Below are 18,194 nucleotides of genomic sequence, written 5' to 3'. Positions count from 1 at the left end.
CACGAAGATATATATTTTTGCATGTGTATTTACAATTTTCTCTCGCTTTATACAAAACAGAAATAGAATTTATACACTTCTGTGTATAAAGCGAGAGAGGCGAGCGAGAATGGAGAGTGGCGAGCGAGATTTTTGGGAGAGAGACGCCTGGCAAACTTTAGCTAACGTTTGCTATGGAGCACAATTAAATCAAATCCTAGCTACTCCATTTATTTTAGGTTATTAGTTTGCTATTATATACAATTTTCCCTACTCCGGGCTATCAACGTTGGCCCAAACCATTGATGTCCTAAATTTTTGATCGAACGATCAAATGTGTTGCTTCTCCAAAGAAATATCTTATAAAAATCTCGAGTCTTATTTAGGAAAAATTATGCAAAATGTCTACTCTTTAGGTTAATTACCATCTTTTATTATAAGGCAGCACTCACTTCCTTCTCTGTAATTTCACACTTACTAGAACTAAATACTTTTGGATACTCAACAAACTCATTTTGAAAAGTATTAGAAATTAGAAGAATAACAAATGTATCATATAATATTACAAAATAAAAAAGGAGCTTGATTAATTCAAGTTTTAAATGGAGACATATTACATTTACATTTGCGTGTGAGTTGTTTCCCCCGTAAACTCAGTTGACAATGGACCTAGTTAACTTAAGGGGCCTATGTGTTGCACATACATTCTTTACACCGTGGATATCTGTATACGCTCCTCCCAACAGGTCGAGAAAATACCCGTTTGGTTTGTCTAACTGCTTTCCTCACTCTTTGCTCAAATGTCCTCCAGTCTATTGTATTGTTCTTGACAAAGATATCAGCCAGTCTACGTTTGTTTGGCCGTATAGTAGCCATTTTGCCTCCACCAAAGTATACTCGGAAGCCAGAGACTAACGATGAAAATTGGCTGCCCGAGTCTGTCATGGCAAACACATCTGCAGCAGTGCAAACTATGAAGTCCAGTGCTGCTAGCTGCAGAAAAGAGTTAATTTTAGTACCAGTTGCATGAGTCAAATTCTCAAATAAATATATATGATGGTTATGTTCATAGGGTGCTATAGCTTTCCTCTGCAGAAGCTGGAATATCCAACTACATGTTAGCAACAAACAGCTGCATACGTAATGATAGGCATTCAAATGTCTGTTATGTTCAGAATACAGAGAAGCCCTACACAAATGCATATACTTGATACAGCAAACAAAGGTTTTATACAACGATACAAGCACATGCAAATATATTGCTTCCTTTCTACACCTTAAGTCAAATGATTTCTAAGAGCTTTAAGCTCATTATCTTTTTATTGCAAGAATTCAAAGAACAACCTCTCCATTAGTGCGAGTAATTTATACATTCAAATTGAAGTATAGCAGTTTGCTCCAGGTTAAATTTAGACCCACCTAGTGCATTTAGCATTCTGTTGGATTCTGTTCGCCATAATTTCCCATGAGACGAACAGCTCATTTGAGAAACAACTTATACAATCAGTCAATATCAAGCATATGAAAGTTATGTTTATTATTTATATTCTTTGTACAATTTGGTGCTGGGGATAATAAAGCAAAATCATGTTGAACAAACTAACGCAGAGTTTACCTGAGAAGAGAAATTCATGAATGGTTCAATCTCAGAAGAGGAAAGTAAGCTTTCCTTTGTGACCAGATTAGGATACAAGGTGGTCAAGGAGGCCAATCTTGATTTGCCTCCATAGATATGTGCACCTGCCAAGTATATGCGTGTCTGCCGATTAAAACCAAGGGCAGCAAGCATTAGCACCGTCTCTTCAGGCATTAAAGGACACAATCCTTCAGCCTTTAGAGTTGCTGGGGAAGGCAACCTGAACAAACGCTTTTTTCAGAATCAATAATTGAGCTGAGACTAGTTTTAATAAATTTCAATGTTATAACCTCAATGACATGTCTCTAGAATTAGGTTAAGGTCATTTGGCATCTATGAAGAAAATACTACTCATCACTTTGACATGCTTAATTAAAATTGTCCTATAGAGGTAATCCAGAGACCCCACCCACTTCCGCAACAAGAAGACGTGAACACCTCCAGATGCTAGAGAGATAAGAAGAAGCTATTATTTTCCAATTTTCTCATATTTGGACAAAATTTTGAAAAACATTATCTCAAGGAAATCAAGTTCCTTTAAAATGAAGAGCTTCCCTTGAAAAAGTAGGCAAAATAAGCTCCATAAGTGACATTCACCGATGATTATCTCCTCCTCCCCATCCTACAACTCACCCCGCCTCAATAGTGTATTCCTAGATATATACAAATGCTTTTGGAACAATTTTTTTTGTTTACTTATTAAACAGCAGAAAATATGTAAGAAAACCACTTATTTCCATGGGAACATTTTTCTTCAAATCAAACAGGCCCTTAGTTCAATATGTTTGTGTGTGTGTCTGGTGCACTCTCTGGATAATCAAAGATGCAAGCACCAGTCTAGGAAAATCAAACAAGTCAGCCTAGCTTTTTCTTATGAGTCGTGCATCAAGTAAAGGAATTGAGCAATGATTACATATAACATACTTTGTGGTCTTCTTGAGTTCCACTAATGCAGGGAAGTGGATTTCACGATATAATTCCAGTTCATTTCTTTCTTCTTCACCCCCACCATATTCACAGAGGGAATGAGCCACCATATCAATTTCAAACCTCAGATGCAAAGCTAAATATCTAGCTACTTTTTCTCCACGATTATGTTCACCCTTCAGCATAGACTTTGAGAAGGGACCCACTAGGTGACGATCCAAGGGTCCCAAGCGTGTAACATTCTGACGCATTCTCCGTATAAGTAAAGCTCCAGTTTCTTCTATCTTTGGAACAAATTTCAGAGCATGAAAATTACATCTGCATCGAAGTCTCTAGATGAAGTCCCCAAATCAGGAACCAAGGTAGAAATTATGGAATCAGACTAAATGAGAAGATAATATTAAAAATTGAGAAATCAACAAGGAAGCCTAATATCAAGTTCGATGGGTTTACCTGCACCTGAGGTGGTAATGGGTCAGATGCCAATCGATTCCCAAATCCAAGAAAATGAACAACTCCGTTTTTATGTAAAATAGGAAGAATATATTTCTTGTAGAAACCTGGCTTTGCTTCTTTTACAACATCTGCATCTGTCACCTGGATTTATTTCAAGATTGTCAGAAACTAGTTTCTTCACATGATCATATTCAAAATGATTTATCTAGATGAGAGTCTTACCAAACTGCCAATGGCCTCTAGATCTAATGACTGCAACTCCTGAGGAAGTTCTCTAACTACACGAATATCAGGTTTCAGGTAGTCAATGAAATGCTCCTCCTGGTAGATATCGCCAAACTGGCTAAGAAATTATAAGTTACATCTATCAATCTTCAATATAAGGAACTCATAAGGTATCAAATGTTTTAGATAGCAAGAAAAGGAAACAAGTTCGAAGGAAGCAAAATGGGGAAGGCACATAAATATCTTATTAAAAGTTCTAATTTCTATTTGATGAAGATCATACAAACACTTCCAAGATAACATATAAATTTTTTTGGATGGGGCATAGCTAGTTGCAAATGCAAGTGTGGTTAAACAGCAGTTAAAAACGCATATAGAGATACTTATATAGCTCAAAGCACATTGGGGAAGAGTTAAGGAAAAGAACTATCACATACTTGCATCTCTAAAGTAGATACAACAAAGAAAAGCCAGGCGAACCTTTGGGACAATCACAAAGTATTGGAGAGCTAATGTTGTGTAGACAAGCGACCAAAGAGAAATCAGTGTTACATCACAAATTCCCAATTATTGAGTTAAAGAATTTCAAGACGAAGACAGTTTAGATGTTTAATTAGTTATGGAAAGAAAATGGAAAAGAATTAAATGAAATACTATTCAACTAGTACGTGTTTCCAGTCAACAACAAGAATTCGCAAGTGAAGGTACAAAATAGTATATCAAAGATGTTGTGAATCTGTAATCGAAGATTCCACTATTATGACAGTTTTGCTATAGTATTTTGCAATCCCTATTGTACAACAGGAAAAAGGAAAGAAAGAAGTGAAATTGACATTAAGTAGTAAGTTTTTACCTCACATCTTTCCAAACACTACTGTACAGAAATTTCGGAAGAACCAAGGTTGCATCGAGTAATCTTGCAATAGCAACAATATTGCAGACCTGTTGTGCAAGGAAAAAATGTGTTAGTTAAGAAAAAATACCATAGCTTTCATATAATATTAGCACTGAGCCTTTGTCCTTAGCTTGGCAAGCTAATCTAAAGAAATATGGAACAAATAATGTCACAGCAGAAGACATAACTTACAGCTACTCGCTGCTGATTTATCCCACCATTTGCAGTGACAATAATGTAACCATTTTTTCCCTCTGAAAATTTTAGCCACATAAGAAGCAGGTTAACTACCTGAAACGTAACATGCATGAAGAGGGAGAGGGAGAGAGAGAGAGACCACTAGGTAGCCATTGACGCTGCTCAGCACAAGGTTTCCAAGAGGATGCAACAAAATACGGTTCAGCCCACAAATCTTTTGGCTCTGATTTTTTCTGTCCCTGCAATGCGTCGACCTCACATTATCAAATTAGAACGAACTAAATAGATCTACTCACTTTTTTGTAGAAACAAAAAGTACCTCAGCTAAGGAATGAGCAGCTTTAGCCAGCAATCGTGCGTAGATTGTTTTCTGAGGCTTTCTCCCTTCGCCAAGCCCAAGCCTTAGCAGTTCTTCCTACCATATCAAAAATAACATTTACTTCATATGTATCAAAAGACCTCCAACTCAGTGAATCAATTCATACTTCAACAATCAACTAAGCCTCATTCCTAAAATAGTCGGGTCAGCCATATGAATCCTCTATATCCATATAGTTGCCCCTATTTCACTCCAATACTAAACAATTTAAAGAAAGAGAAGTTAAGTTTACAGTTTGTCGAATAAGTAACATATATCTAGTTGCTTAACATTTCAAGATTCATTTTTTCAACTTCACAGCTAAATATTGAGATGATTGACAATATCTAAAGTACCATCTTTAACAAAATTCATATCCATAGCCCAGCTTTCGACTAAGTTTCAACATTAGTAGTACATTTTTGCGGAAGTATTCAAGAATTAACATAAAAGAGTGATTCAAACATACCCGAATTGATAGAGTGGAGGAATTATCTTCCAAGAACCTGAACTCAACCTGAGAAACCCGACCCGAGTTCTGGATCCGGGAAAGCATCCACCAATTCATCCCGACAAAACCGATCACCAATAGAGCCAACCCGACAATTGCTTTTTCCTGACAAAAGGGTTTCTTCTTCCTCATCTTCTTGGACCCGAACGTGAAACCCAATAACCCGTTAAACGAGTTGTTCCTATGACCCGGATTCAGGGGCTCATCCCGATCCGAAGTCGGGATGGTGGAACAATCCATATCATCGTATTCGTACGATGATTCTGAGAAATTAGAAAAAGAATTGCTCCGAGAAGTCATAGAAGTTTTTTATCTTTTAAAGGTTTGCTTCTCTTTTTTTTTTTTTTGGTTCTTTTTTTGTTTGAAGGTTCCGTTTCTGCACAGAAACGGTTTTAAAACGAGGTGAGCAAAAATAGCATTTGGTCATTTTTCTTTTTAGGCAAAAAGAAATCAATTGTGATTTTTCTTCTTTCAATTTGATAGTGAATTTACTATATATATATCAAATAAAATTATTTTTGAACTTTATCTAATGTTTACATTAGATGACACAAGTATTAAAGAATTATGGAAGGAAAGTATTTTATTTCTTTAAATTAATATTTACTTTAAAAATTTTAAATTCGAAACAAGTTATTCTTAAAATCGTACTTCATATCATTTTCTATCAGAGAGTAAACCTAAAGACACAAATGCTCTTTCGTTTTTATGTCTCCTTCTGTAGTTTGAGCAATGTTTGTATTGGTAGAGCGTATAAGAATAATGTTAAACAGAATGTATTAGTAATGCTTGTATCAGTAGAGCGTATAAGAATAATGTTAAATAGAATATTCCTTATGTATTGTTTGATTTGATGTATTAAAAATAACATATAGTATGATAGCCATATCTATTATAGTGTGTGTATCAGGAAACGAACTATAGCTGGAGTTGATTAGGGATGACCTCAGTCACAATTGCAAAACGATAACTATGTCATTTTTTATTTTCTAATGTTATTAAAAATGAATTATAAAATCAAAAACCAGGAGAATATAAAGAGGAAACTTGTTTTAGACACGCACCACAGCTATTTCATCCCCCATATGAGAAAAAGTATGAAAGTGCACATGGCACAACCTGGCCTTATATTTTTCTTTAATTTTTTCACCTAATGAGGCGTGATCCATGAAGCTTGTCTTTAAGTTATTAGCTAGTGGCGTCATTGTATTTTGTTTTCTTTTTTATAACAACATAGGTTAGGTATAGTTTGTATACGTTACTCTTATTTTAATATTTGTTATGTGATTTTTCGTCTTCATTAACAGAACAACCATACCCTTGCATGCGAAAACAAAGATCAACCACTTAGCTCTAAGGCTAGACAAAAGTTATTGGAAAAATTGTAATATAAACAAACACAGAATTATAATGTGTAGCAATGTTCTTATTGACAATAAAATGTATCCAGAATCCCAAGATGGTTTGCAAATATACTCTGGAGGACATTGTCAGTGAATTATATACCTCAAATTGGGATGCAAAAAAGCTTCTTTTTTTTTTTAAACGACGAAGATGTGAAAAATAATTACATTTTTAATGTCCCTGGTATTGACACCTCCCAGTTTCATCTGCCACAGTTACTCTTGACCTTCACAGAAGTTACTTACAAAATTGCAAAGGCTGCTTCGTCGTGTATGTTTCATCTATGGCATGTCAACCGTCTCATGATCCGGAGTCTTGTATGTGAAAGCTGATTCATCACTGGATCGCCTTTTGACCACACTCGCCCTTTGCATTAACCGAACCAGTGCTTGCACAACTTCAGACATTGGGGGTCGAAACTCTGGTTCAGGCTGTACAGGAAATAGATGTCAAAAGTTATTACCAAGGAGAAAACAGTCACATTCAAATTATTGCAAGTAAAGTAATTCACTTAAGATATGTCAATGAGCAAGTATTCATTATAATTTTGTTGAGTCAATCAGATTTTTCTTCGTGGGTCTTAGATCAAGAATAGCTTGATTAAGAATCTCTTATTCAAAGACCAAGACCCAAAGCCATTCTGGACCACAGTGTGCAAGGACTTGCGCCGGAAGTTCCCAAACATACTTAATCAAGAACGGTGCTCTCGCCATACCAAGACTCACCGAGCATGTGTAAGAAAGGTCATCTATTTGCTGAAGCGCATTGATTCACTTCAGCACAGAGCCATGAGAAAACTCAGAGTGCAGGCAGTCCCAATTTATCCATGCCCCTAAATTTGGACTTATATAGAATGCAAAAACTGGTAGTGTATCATTTATTTGACGGGTTTGAGCATCAAGTTTGGTCCTTAGTGTGTAAATCTTCTATGATCATTGACTTTCGATTCCATCAAAGATATTTTAGAAGTGGTTTCATCTTTTAAGCTTCACATGTTAACAACTGTTATGCTCCAAATGAAAGAACATGCAAGTAAAGCTCACCTGAACACAGAGTGCAATAATATCAGCGAAACGGGACAAAGACTTTGCAGGATACATGCCATTTAGTGCAGGATCAACCATTTTTGACAAGGCATCTATATCATGGAGTTGAGGCGTAGCCCATCTCACAAGGGACTGCTCTGATCTCACCCTTGAACTATATGATTGTTAACAAGAATCAAGTCATAAAAAGAATTCAATAGTGTAAGTTGACTAGCAATATATAGAAGATCTAGTTTACCTATCAAGTGGCTTCCTTCCTGTTAACAACTCCAACATTACCACACCAAAACTATATACATCACTTTTTACAGTGTATATTCCAGATAAAGCAAATTCAGGAGCGCTATAGCCAAATGAACCAATCATCTGTGTGGATGACACCTGTCAACATTCAGAAGTAAAAACAATTTTAGGCAATGCCCATAACAGAATCAATTAGCCTTCCCGTATTAGCTTTTTCCTTCACCCGAGCTTCTGTACAAGGAGGTTCTCTTTTCACAAAAATAATTCACCTGATAGTTTGTGCACTGTGGTAATCCAAGTGTTTAAGCACCTAACAAGATTGCTCCAGAAGAATAAGAAAACAAAGCTAAGCTGCCACAATCAGAATTGCCAATTTCATGACTAAGTCTATCAAGATCTACTTAGAAATAGTTGCTTATAAATATTGCTCCTACTACAGTACTTGGTAAGTTGATTGACATCATCTCATAAACATTATATGCATCACTACCACCCAATATTATTAACACCCTCTGTTAAAACAACGACGTCGATTAAATCTTCTTTACTCACTCACCTGGCGTTCTGTGTTTGGAGTCAAAGCTGCTAACCCACAATCTGATAAATGGGGATTGAGCTCTTCATCTAGTAAAATATTTGCGGATTTGAAGTTTCTATGTACAACAGAAGGTAGACAGACTTCATGCAAGTACCTGAAAAGAAGACATTCAAGTTTTAAGCTAACTCAACAAGAGAAGGGCAAGACAAGTAAAATACTATACAGCTATAACATACTCTAAAGCTCGAGCAGTGCCAAGTGCTACTCTAACCCGGGCATTCCAAGTAAGCAATTCGCTCCTCTCATCAGCAAAGTGCAGCATATCATGCAAGCTACCATTTGCAACATGGTCATAAACCAGAAGACGCTGTCCATGCTCAGCACAATATCCTATCAATTGAACAATGTTTGGGTGTCTCAGCCTTGACATATTTGAGACAGCTTCAAGAAAGTTATCTTCCTCCTGCAGCGACAGTGCTGCACTGTCGATCTTTTTTATGACCATTATCTGGCAAGGACAGTTCAAAAGATCAATTGAGATTTTCAGTTGGCAACTTCCGTAGAAATTACATGAATAATAAACTAAAAGTTTCCGCATCAAAAATGTTGTTGACATATGAAATTCTTACATCATTTATTGGAACACAGTTGGCATCAAGTTTGGAGCAGAAAAATAGTCAACACTATTGGTTCATTCAAAAAGAAATAACCAGCAGCACATCCAATAATAAACCACAAAGTAGAAGATATATAAAGTCAAGACTTTGAAACTACTAAGAATATTTTTGCTTAGGATTGCATGATGTAACCAAAGGACAAGGTTATAGTATCATAGTTAAATCAGGCTGAGAAGACAAGTGAGATGACCATCAAAGTGACCATATCATTACACCCATCAAACATCACAAGACGTATAAAAGCAAAGATGTGACCAGACCACCCAGAGGAGTGAACAATTGACATGTGTTCATCAGAATGTCCTACTGTGGGCAATCAACTTTGCGAAAGACCTAAAAGAGCAAGTTGAATCAAAGAGTATAAAGGACTTAATCTCAGTTAAGAAAATTACCTCAAAACCAGATTATGTACTAGCAAGAGGACCCAATCCTTTAACTCCCGTGCGAGCAGAGTATCAAGAAGTCTACTAACTTCTACTCAGGTTTAGTAACACACAGATCAAGTATGTAGCCTTTTAGTGTTTGCCCGGTTTGACAGATATTTTGAAAGAATATAAGGGTTCAACCATAACGTTAAGGCAATGGATAAAGTAGGACAAGAACCTTATATTCTACTTTGGATGCCTTTGTTAGAGTGGGTAAAAGTCTCACATTGGTTGGGGAATGGACTAGTGGTCTCCATATATGGACTTGGGCAATCCTCCCCTCATGAGCTAAGCTTTTGGGGTTGAGTTAGGGCCCTGGTGCCATATCTTTGCCAGGTCCATCTCTGATTGGACCACATCTTCATTTGGGCTCCCGGTAGAGGGTAAAGTCCCACATTGGTTGGGAATAGGCTGATGGGTCTCCTTATACGGACTTGAGCAATCCTCCCCTCATGAGTTAACTTTTGGGGTTGAGTTATGGTCAGGTACCATATCATTACAGCCTCATTTGCCCGAGGTTGGACATTAGGTAATGCAACATTGTCCCACACGTGTAACGGCTTGATTCTATGTTAAAGCATCTTAGTAACAGGGTGATAGGTGGAGTGGCCAACATCTTTATATATCCCTTTTGATGTCCTTAAGTATCTGATGAACATTATATAACTCACAAGTATGTGTTTCTCCAAAGCATCAAAAATGAAAGACGTCCATAGAGACTGATTGAATTTATCCAATATTGTTGAGCTTCAAATAGTTTTGAATGCACATCACGAGTAGGAAACGTAAGAAGTGACAACATTAAACGTCTAAAATTACCTTCCCATTAGGAAACTCTGCCCTATAAACACGCCCAAGAGATCCTTCACCAATGAGATTTTCTTGACTGAAGCTGTTTGTTGCTGTTTGCAATGCAGCAACAGTATAAGCAGATGCAGTTATTGGAGACTTCACTCTCCTGACAGATCCATTCTTTCCTTGTATCATTTCAACAGTCACCTTTTCGGTAGGTGGGGGCTTCAAGTCAGCAACAGCAACCACAGGCTTCGCCCTTTGCTCTTGTACCTCCATATTCACTAAGATTAAGCAGAAATACATGAGAAATCAGCGAAGTTTGTACCAATTTCCAAAAGATGGCACATCACAACACAACTGTTAGTCATCTGAGGGCATTAGCACCAATGACAATATTGTGTCAGGAAGGAACCAAGTTAAGGGAACACACCTTTATCTGTGCCAACTGGAAGACTTCCTGTAGAGGGTCTTGTAGCAATTTCCTTGCCCTTGCCCCTCCGGAAGCAAAATACAAGTGCTACCAGAGCAAAAAGAATTGCAAGAGAAGATCCAAGAGCTATGCCAACGATAGCTCCAGTTGTCAATCCCTTCTTTTTATCACCATTTTCTGGAGATGGGGGGCCATCAGAACCTGGTCTTGTACGTGAACTAGGAGGAGAACGGCTATGGTTGTGGCGAGATCTTCCAGGAGGAGGTGCAGTGTATGGTGGTGGGGGAGGAGCTGGACCATTTGCAAAGGAATTCCCATCGTATCTGTCATGTTAGATGTTATGTCACACCCCTTGAAACCATAACATTCTAAACCATGTAAGAATATATAGGATGTGAAATCACTTACATGAAGTTGGGGATAGATAGGAGCTCATTTGGGATCCATCCATTAAAATGATTCTTTGCAACATTTCTGCAAAAAGGTTTTTTTTTGCCCATAAAATACTCTACTGGCAGTGAATAAAACTAGCTAAGCCCATCAATTCAAGAAGAGGTATTGAAACTTACAAATTAGTCAAAGGTAGATCAACCAGGATATTCAGAGGGCCACTTAGCTGATTGTTTTCCAGATGACTACAAGAGATGCCAATTTCATGGGTAAGTCAAGTAACGGAATAACAAATCCTATTAGTAGAAAATTATTATGCTTACAGTGTGGAGAGATTTGTCAACGAACTGAATGAAGAGGGGAGATCTCCAGAAAAATTATTTGAGGACAGATCCCTGCAGTAGCAGCAAATCAGTGAAAAATTATAACTATTAGATAGTGAAACAGATGTTGTAAAGACATGAGGAATCAATAAAGCCAGAAAGCTCTTTGTAGCAGGGGTACTGAGCTCTAATGTAGGTTTACTTAAATGGGATTCTGAAAGAACCAACAAATGAAAACAAAAGGCAACTGAAACCTTCAAAGAGGAGCAGGGCACCTATCCTAATACAATCAAAACGAATTTCCACATAAGGCTACGAAGGGAAATAAAATGTTGGACTTTACAAGCCTCCAGACTTCATTGTTCATTGAAATTAAGCAGATAATGATTCTAAAAGGCATTTGAATATGATTAGATCCTATATTTGTTTTGAGAACATATTTGGAAGCAGTCATGTCTGTACATTGCAGGCACGTCAAAACAAATGAAGGGCCGTGTACTGTGGGTCGGAGACACCATGGTGTTAAGAATTCAAGCTAGTAACTGGAATTGGACTGGTGTAGAAAAGAAGCCCTTCAAGTGTGGCAATAAATTGAACTCTTTTAGAGAAAAAGAAGAAAAGGAAAAAATAATTACCAGAAAGGATCAATCAAGTAAAGATTAAGTAGAACACTTACAAGGCTCCCAGATCGGAGTGGTTGCTGAACAATTCTCCAATTGTTTGAGAGAGTGAGTTATGGCTAAGATTCCTGAAAAAAGCTATTTTAAATAGTTGCCTGAAATGATTCAATAGAATAAAGAGAAAACCAAGCAAATGTTATTTTTGTTTTGGAAAGTGCCTAGTGAGACTGGTCACTCACAGATAGCTAAGTGTAACCATGCCAGCAAAGGAATACGGAATGTTGCCACTTATATTGTTGTTTGCAAGATTCCTGCATTGACAATGATTATAGTTCCAGTGAGACAATCATAAACCTGGAAGTTTTCAAACAAACCAAACACATAGCAAGGAGTCAACATTACAGGCTAGTGAGATTGGGTGGAAGCTGATATGGAATAGAATCATGAATGTTGTTGCCGCTCAAATCCCTGAAGACAACAGATATCAGAAGTTCAATTTTATTGTGATAGTAGGTCCTCTAAATTATCCTTTACCGCTAAAAGGACAAGCTCTTACAAGTTCTTTAACGAGGTAAGACCATTTAGCATGTATCCCAACGTTCCATTGAGTCCCAAATCAGGAATTTGACTGTTTCAGCAAGAACCAGCTATTATATCAATCAAATCATAACTAAAACGTATGATGACGCCCACAAAGCTAATGCTATGTAAACTTACATTGAAACAACAGAAGAGGCCTGACAAGTGATTCCTTTCCAAGACTCACCACAGGGATCGCCACCATTCGACTTCCAATTAGAGAGCTGTGAAGGATTATTAAGTGAAGCATACAAGACCTGAAGAGCTTGCACTGCAGATTACAAGAGTCAGGCAACGACAAAGCCAGAACATCTCTCCAACAAGAAAACCAAGATTCAATATTTATCTTATCAAGATTCAACAAGAAAAGCCTCAATGTTAAGCTAGTGTTGGCTCTGAAACTAATTAAATACAAGCAAGACGCCAAGAAAGGGCAAGAGAACATATTATCTGATCAAATCAAACAGTTTTAGCATTCGAATTCATTCGCATGCGTTCTCACATTATAATCACAAAAAATCCCAGCCATATAATTTTTAGTACAAAGATCAAGAATCCATTTTTTGGTACCAACTCATCAATCTTGACTTGCATTGACTCGGAAACCCAACAAAAAGGGGAATAAAAAGAACCCCAGAAGAAGGGCAAACAAATACATTACCAAATCAGGCATTCAAACAATCACAAGAAAGGTGCTCTTATATCACAACATTCACAGAGTGACAAAACCAAATAACAAAAAAAAGCCTCTTCCTCCAACACATTCAAGAAAACAGAAAAACACCCAAACCACTTAACTCGAAATCAATAATGAAGGTCTAAAAACGGATCCAAGATTTTCAACTAGTGAAGAAACTCACAATCATTCGGATCAGTGTTTCCTTCCGCAACAAAAGATGAGTAAAAACCCACTGCCACAATCACCACTAGTGGCAAAACGGGGAAAAGGGTGTCTTGCTTACAGCTATTTCTATTCATTTTCTGTTTTGTTCGTTCTTGTTAGTCAAGAATTAAAGGGGTTGTGCAGAAACAGAGGTAAGAGGAAGAAGAAGAAGCATGGCGAAAGAAAGACAGGGAAATGACAAGAAGGTAACATCGTCAGTAGTGGTAGGTGTCACCATCGTTTAGAAACTCTCCGATTCCAAGCTTTCGTTTTAATGAAGAGAGAGAGAAATTTATACAAGAAGACTCCACTGGCAGTGTGTATCTATAGGTGTCGGCGAAAAATCAATAAAAAGATTAGAAAAACTACCACTGTAGTTTGTAGTAGCTTTAATTAATTAAACAAAACTGATTAATTAGAGAACTCCGCCTAATTGCGTTTCTTTAAATTACACTCCCTCTAATTACTCCATCTCCTCCTAATCACTCTCTCGAACTTTCACGTGACATAACAAGTAATTTTAAATTTTTATATAATATAATTAATGTATTTAAAATTTAGATAGACAAGTAAAATAATATTTTTAACTGCCATCAATAATTCAAGATAAAATTAATAACTTACTCCTAATTTAGAAATATGTTCAATATCTAACCTCTTGCTATATTTTTTATTTAATTTTGATATTTTAAATTAATATATATAAAAAATAATTTTTTTATCTTTAAAAATAATATGTTATTGTTGATAAATTATAACTAGTCTCGAATTCCAATCAAAATGATCCATTTGCTTCCTTAGAATTCAAATATTTAAATTAATTATTAAAGAATTTTGAAGTTATTTCTACAGACTTCTTATATTATTTCTTACTAATTTTTATATAAAATATACATATTCAAAATAGCATTTGTTACAAACTTAACCAAATATCACAAGTGCACGTAAAAAATGCAAAATAGGTTAAACGAACATATAAAATGAAAGTAATAATGAGGAGAATTATCATAGGGACGACCAAAATAATTTATAATGAAAGGCACTATATATAGTACTATATTTTTGTCGTTTACAATATAGTATTATTGCTTTATAAAGGTTAGTTGGTACATATTTATTAATGCATCCTTCCACATTTATTTTTCATAATTTTAAAAAAAATTAAAGAATAATAATTTTAATTAATATTTTATGATATATTATTTTATAATATTAATATGTTAAAGATTGAAATTTATAGTACTTTTCATATAATTTTTTTATATTTAATTTTTTTAGAAAAAAAATCAGATTAGTTAATCTAATTTAATTTTATAAAATTAATTAAATTAACTTTTGAAAAATGTATATAAGAATTAAAAATGAATAAAGATAGTAAAATTTCACTAAGAGTGAAGAAGTGACATGGAAATTTGTCTTTGCATGATCTATGGTGCTTATTAAGAGTAATTAATTTTTTAAAAAGCATAATATTTAAATACTTTTTTTAATTTAATTTTAAATTGAATTTATGTTTTTTAATTTTAAATATGCACAAGTAGCTACTTAAAGTTGTATAAAAATGAACAAATAGACACACATGTTCTGCATGACATTCTATTTTTTGTCTTACGTGGTGTCCCAGTGTCATGTTGGACTCATGTGTTTACTTGTTCAACTTTATACAAATTTGAGTAAGTGTCGACTTGTGCATATCAAAAAATTGGAGGATATAAACATATAATTATGCAAGTTAAATGACACTTTTATGTATTATGCCTTTTTAAAATTAAGAAATTTATGTTTGAATTCACTTTGAAGGGTCAAGCACGTGAAAATTATTTTTTTGATTTAAATGGCAATGAGATTTGATCTCAAAATTTTATATGCTCTAGTATACCATGTTGAAGTGTGTGACAATCTCATTTTAAAACTTAAACTGTTTAGAGAAATATATTTTTATTATTTGATTATATTCTCAACAATTCAAATGCGGGGTGTTTTTGTTAAAGAGAAAAATATACCTATTCTATTTAATTAATTAAAATATTTTCTAAAAAAAATCTAATAAAAATAGTAAACACTTCTCTTGTCGTCTTCTCTCCGCCCACCCAACACCCCTAACCTCGATCTTTCAACCATCTCTCCTCCGTTACCCCCAAACCCCTACTTTTCATCTTATCCCGCCTATTTAATTTGATCGTATATAAATATTATTAAAATAATATTTTTTATTTACTTATCATATACATATTGATTAAAAAATTAATAGACAATGAACAGACATATATATATTCTGTATGCGATCTATATGCATATCGATTATTAGAAAAAATAAATATACATAAATCTAAAGGTTATTTGTGTAAATGTTTGGTATGAACTAGGAACTAGGAAGTCAACCTGCAAGTAACATCTTCTCAAGGGAAAATGGATACTATTACGTTAAAGGAATGATGTTTTTAGTGGACGAAAGTACCCCTCAATGTAGAGGGTTACCTTTAATTACCGACAGTAGTATTTGGATTAAAAAATAAATAAATGGGTTATGAATGGGCATGTGGAATAGGACTAGACGACTTTCTTTTAGGGGCTTTATTCAAACTTTGAAAGGGACTAAATTGTAATGATGTGAGTTTGGAGGGGTATCTTTTTGGCATTATTATAACTTTTTCTTCTAATTTCAACATCTTTGACTTCCTTTTTTTGAACTTTTTTAGATTTGACTTTCCTTCAATTTGTTAGAAAACCAAATTGTGGTCCATCAAATAGATCATAAAAAACTTCTTTACTTATATTTATTTCCTCACATTTCGAATGTCTACAAATAAATACTTAAATTTACGTAAGATTAAACAAGTAAACTCTTATGTAAGATATTACATAAGAAAATTGTGATTGTTTATTTAATTTTATAAATTTTAAATGTGTATTCATACACATTCATAATTTAAAAGTTATGATTATCAATGAAAATTAAGTTAAAAATTATGTTTATATATTATGTGTAATAATAAAAAGTAGTTTTAAGTTTCATGCACGATATATTTCATGTAAATATTTTTAAAATACAAAATTTAAAATTTTAAAACCAAACTATGTTACGTGCTATAACATTTAAGATGACTTGACGTTAGTATTAAAAATTATTTTAATATTTTGTTCATTTTAAAATAAATGGTTTTCTTTTTAATCTTTTTATTTTATTTCAAAATAAGTGATATTTTTACCTTTAGAAAGATATTGATGATATTTTTTCAATTTTTCTTAATAAAGAGAGTTATACGTAATAAGAAAAAGAAAATACTAAAGTACTCACATTTTTTTCAAAGTATTTAATGTGGATAATTTAACAAAAATATATTTCACTTTTTAGGATATTGATGATATTTTTTCAATTTTTCTTAATAAAGAGAGTTATACATAATAAGAAAGAGAAAATATTATTGTACTCACATTTTTTTCAAAGTATTTAATGTGGATAATTTTAAAAAATATATACTTTACTTTTTAGGAATAATTTTCTTCTTAAAGAAATAGCGCCTACATTTAAAACATCAAAGTAGTTGGTGATTAATAGAAGATTGATAGAAAAAAATTAAAATCCATGAAGTAGAGTTGTTGAAGATTCTTGGAGTATGAATTTCACAAGTGTTTTCTTCAAGCGTAAACAAGATTGTAACTCTTGAACTAATGATTTGACATATTTTACAATCTTTTCGTGAAAAGTCATTTATAAGTTTTTAATAATATTATCACATATTTATATTTAATTATATTAATTTATTATAATTAAATATTTTGATGGGTGAAAATACATGTCCATTATGCATATTTAGTATTGACAGATTATATATAAACGCATCTCACAAATTTATTAATTTGGTGTAAATATTATAAGGATGAATTCAACAGTACTACAATGGCATCGAGTATAAATTTAATTGTGTAAAATCTATTGAAATTGTAATAAACAATAGATATGAACCCATAATTTAAAAAATATTCTCCCATGTTCTTAGTTATTTGTTGTTAGGTTATTAGCATTTTAATATTAATATTTAACATATTAAATTGCTTTATTTTGGAGTTGTAAGAATGAACATTGGAATGGATGACTTTTACATCATCCATTAGCATTGGTTATCCATCAATGTATTTCATTCTTAATTCCTCCATTACTCTTTGTAACCTTTGTAACCTATGTAACTCCCATTGTAACCTATGTAACCTATGTAACTCCCATTGTAACTTATGTAACCTATGTAACTCCCATTGTAACCTATGTAACTCCTAAGGCCATTATCTTCACTATTTACTACCTCCATTATCTTCCTATTCATTGCTAGGAAGACTTCTTGTAGTATAAATAGTGGTAGTCTTCATTTGGTTTTAGAGACACACAAAACATAAGAGAAAACAAAAAGTGAAAGAGTTAGTCTAAAAGAGAGTTCTTATTATTTGAAGGGAGGTGTTCTTTTTTGTGGAGCTTTGAACTCAACTCTTGTCCAGAGTTGTTGAGTTATACTTTGTGAAGGCTGTTGTATCCTGGAGGGGACAAGTCAAAGAGGACTACTGCTGGACCGGTGAAAACATTTGCTGCAGTGGGCTTGAATCTCCTTAAAGAGAGCGAGATATAGATTACTTTCTTCATTTTATTTTCAATTGTAATCTTGC

At 34.2% G+C, this 18,194-nt stretch overlaps 2 protein-coding genes across 2 annotated transcripts; both read right to left on the bottom strand.

The window, feature by feature from the left end:
* Window positions 1–511: 511 nt before the first annotated feature.
* Window positions 512–5,598, bottom strand: LOC107008832 (O-fucosyltransferase 15-like). The gene is made up of 10 exons (XM_015208023.2): window positions 5,144–5,598; window positions 4,636–4,731; window positions 4,456–4,555; window positions 4,311–4,372; window positions 4,077–4,165; window positions 3,221–3,341; window positions 2,996–3,139; window positions 2,540–2,874; window positions 1,595–1,835; window positions 512–972 (listed from the first exon to the last, which is right to left on the bottom strand). The coding sequence occupies exons 1-10, from the start codon at window positions 5,483–5,485 to the stop codon at window positions 667–669; spliced, it is 1,836 nt and encodes a 611-aa protein (XP_015063509.1). The 5' UTR covers window positions 5,486–5,598; the 3' UTR covers window positions 512–666.
* A 957-nt stretch (window positions 5,599–6,555) lies between these two features.
* LOC107011673 (protein STRUBBELIG-RECEPTOR FAMILY 8) lies at window positions 6,556–13,878 on the bottom strand. Its single transcript, XM_015211256.2, has 16 exons — window positions 13,516–13,878; window positions 12,794–12,926; window positions 12,633–12,704; window positions 12,479–12,544; window positions 12,316–12,387; window positions 12,133–12,204; window positions 11,457–11,528; window positions 11,313–11,378; window positions 11,152–11,217; window positions 10,744–11,066; window positions 10,338–10,594; window positions 8,653–8,924; window positions 8,435–8,570; window positions 7,874–8,016; window positions 7,633–7,789; window positions 6,556–7,020 (listed from the first exon to the last, which is right to left on the bottom strand). Exons 1-16 carry the CDS (start codon window positions 13,631–13,633, stop codon window positions 6,871–6,873), a joined length of 2,175 nt encoding a protein of 724 aa, XP_015066742.1. The 5' UTR covers window positions 13,634–13,878; the 3' UTR covers window positions 6,556–6,870.
* Between the last annotated feature and the right edge of the window lie 4,316 nt (window positions 13,879–18,194).

This window comes from Solanum pennellii, chromosome 2, assembly GCF_001406875.1.
Source record: "Solanum pennellii chromosome 2, SPENNV200".
NCBI lineage: Eukaryota > Viridiplantae > Streptophyta > Magnoliopsida > Solanales > Solanaceae > Solanum > Solanum pennellii.
This window is presented reverse-complemented; position numbering and strand designations above follow the sequence as displayed.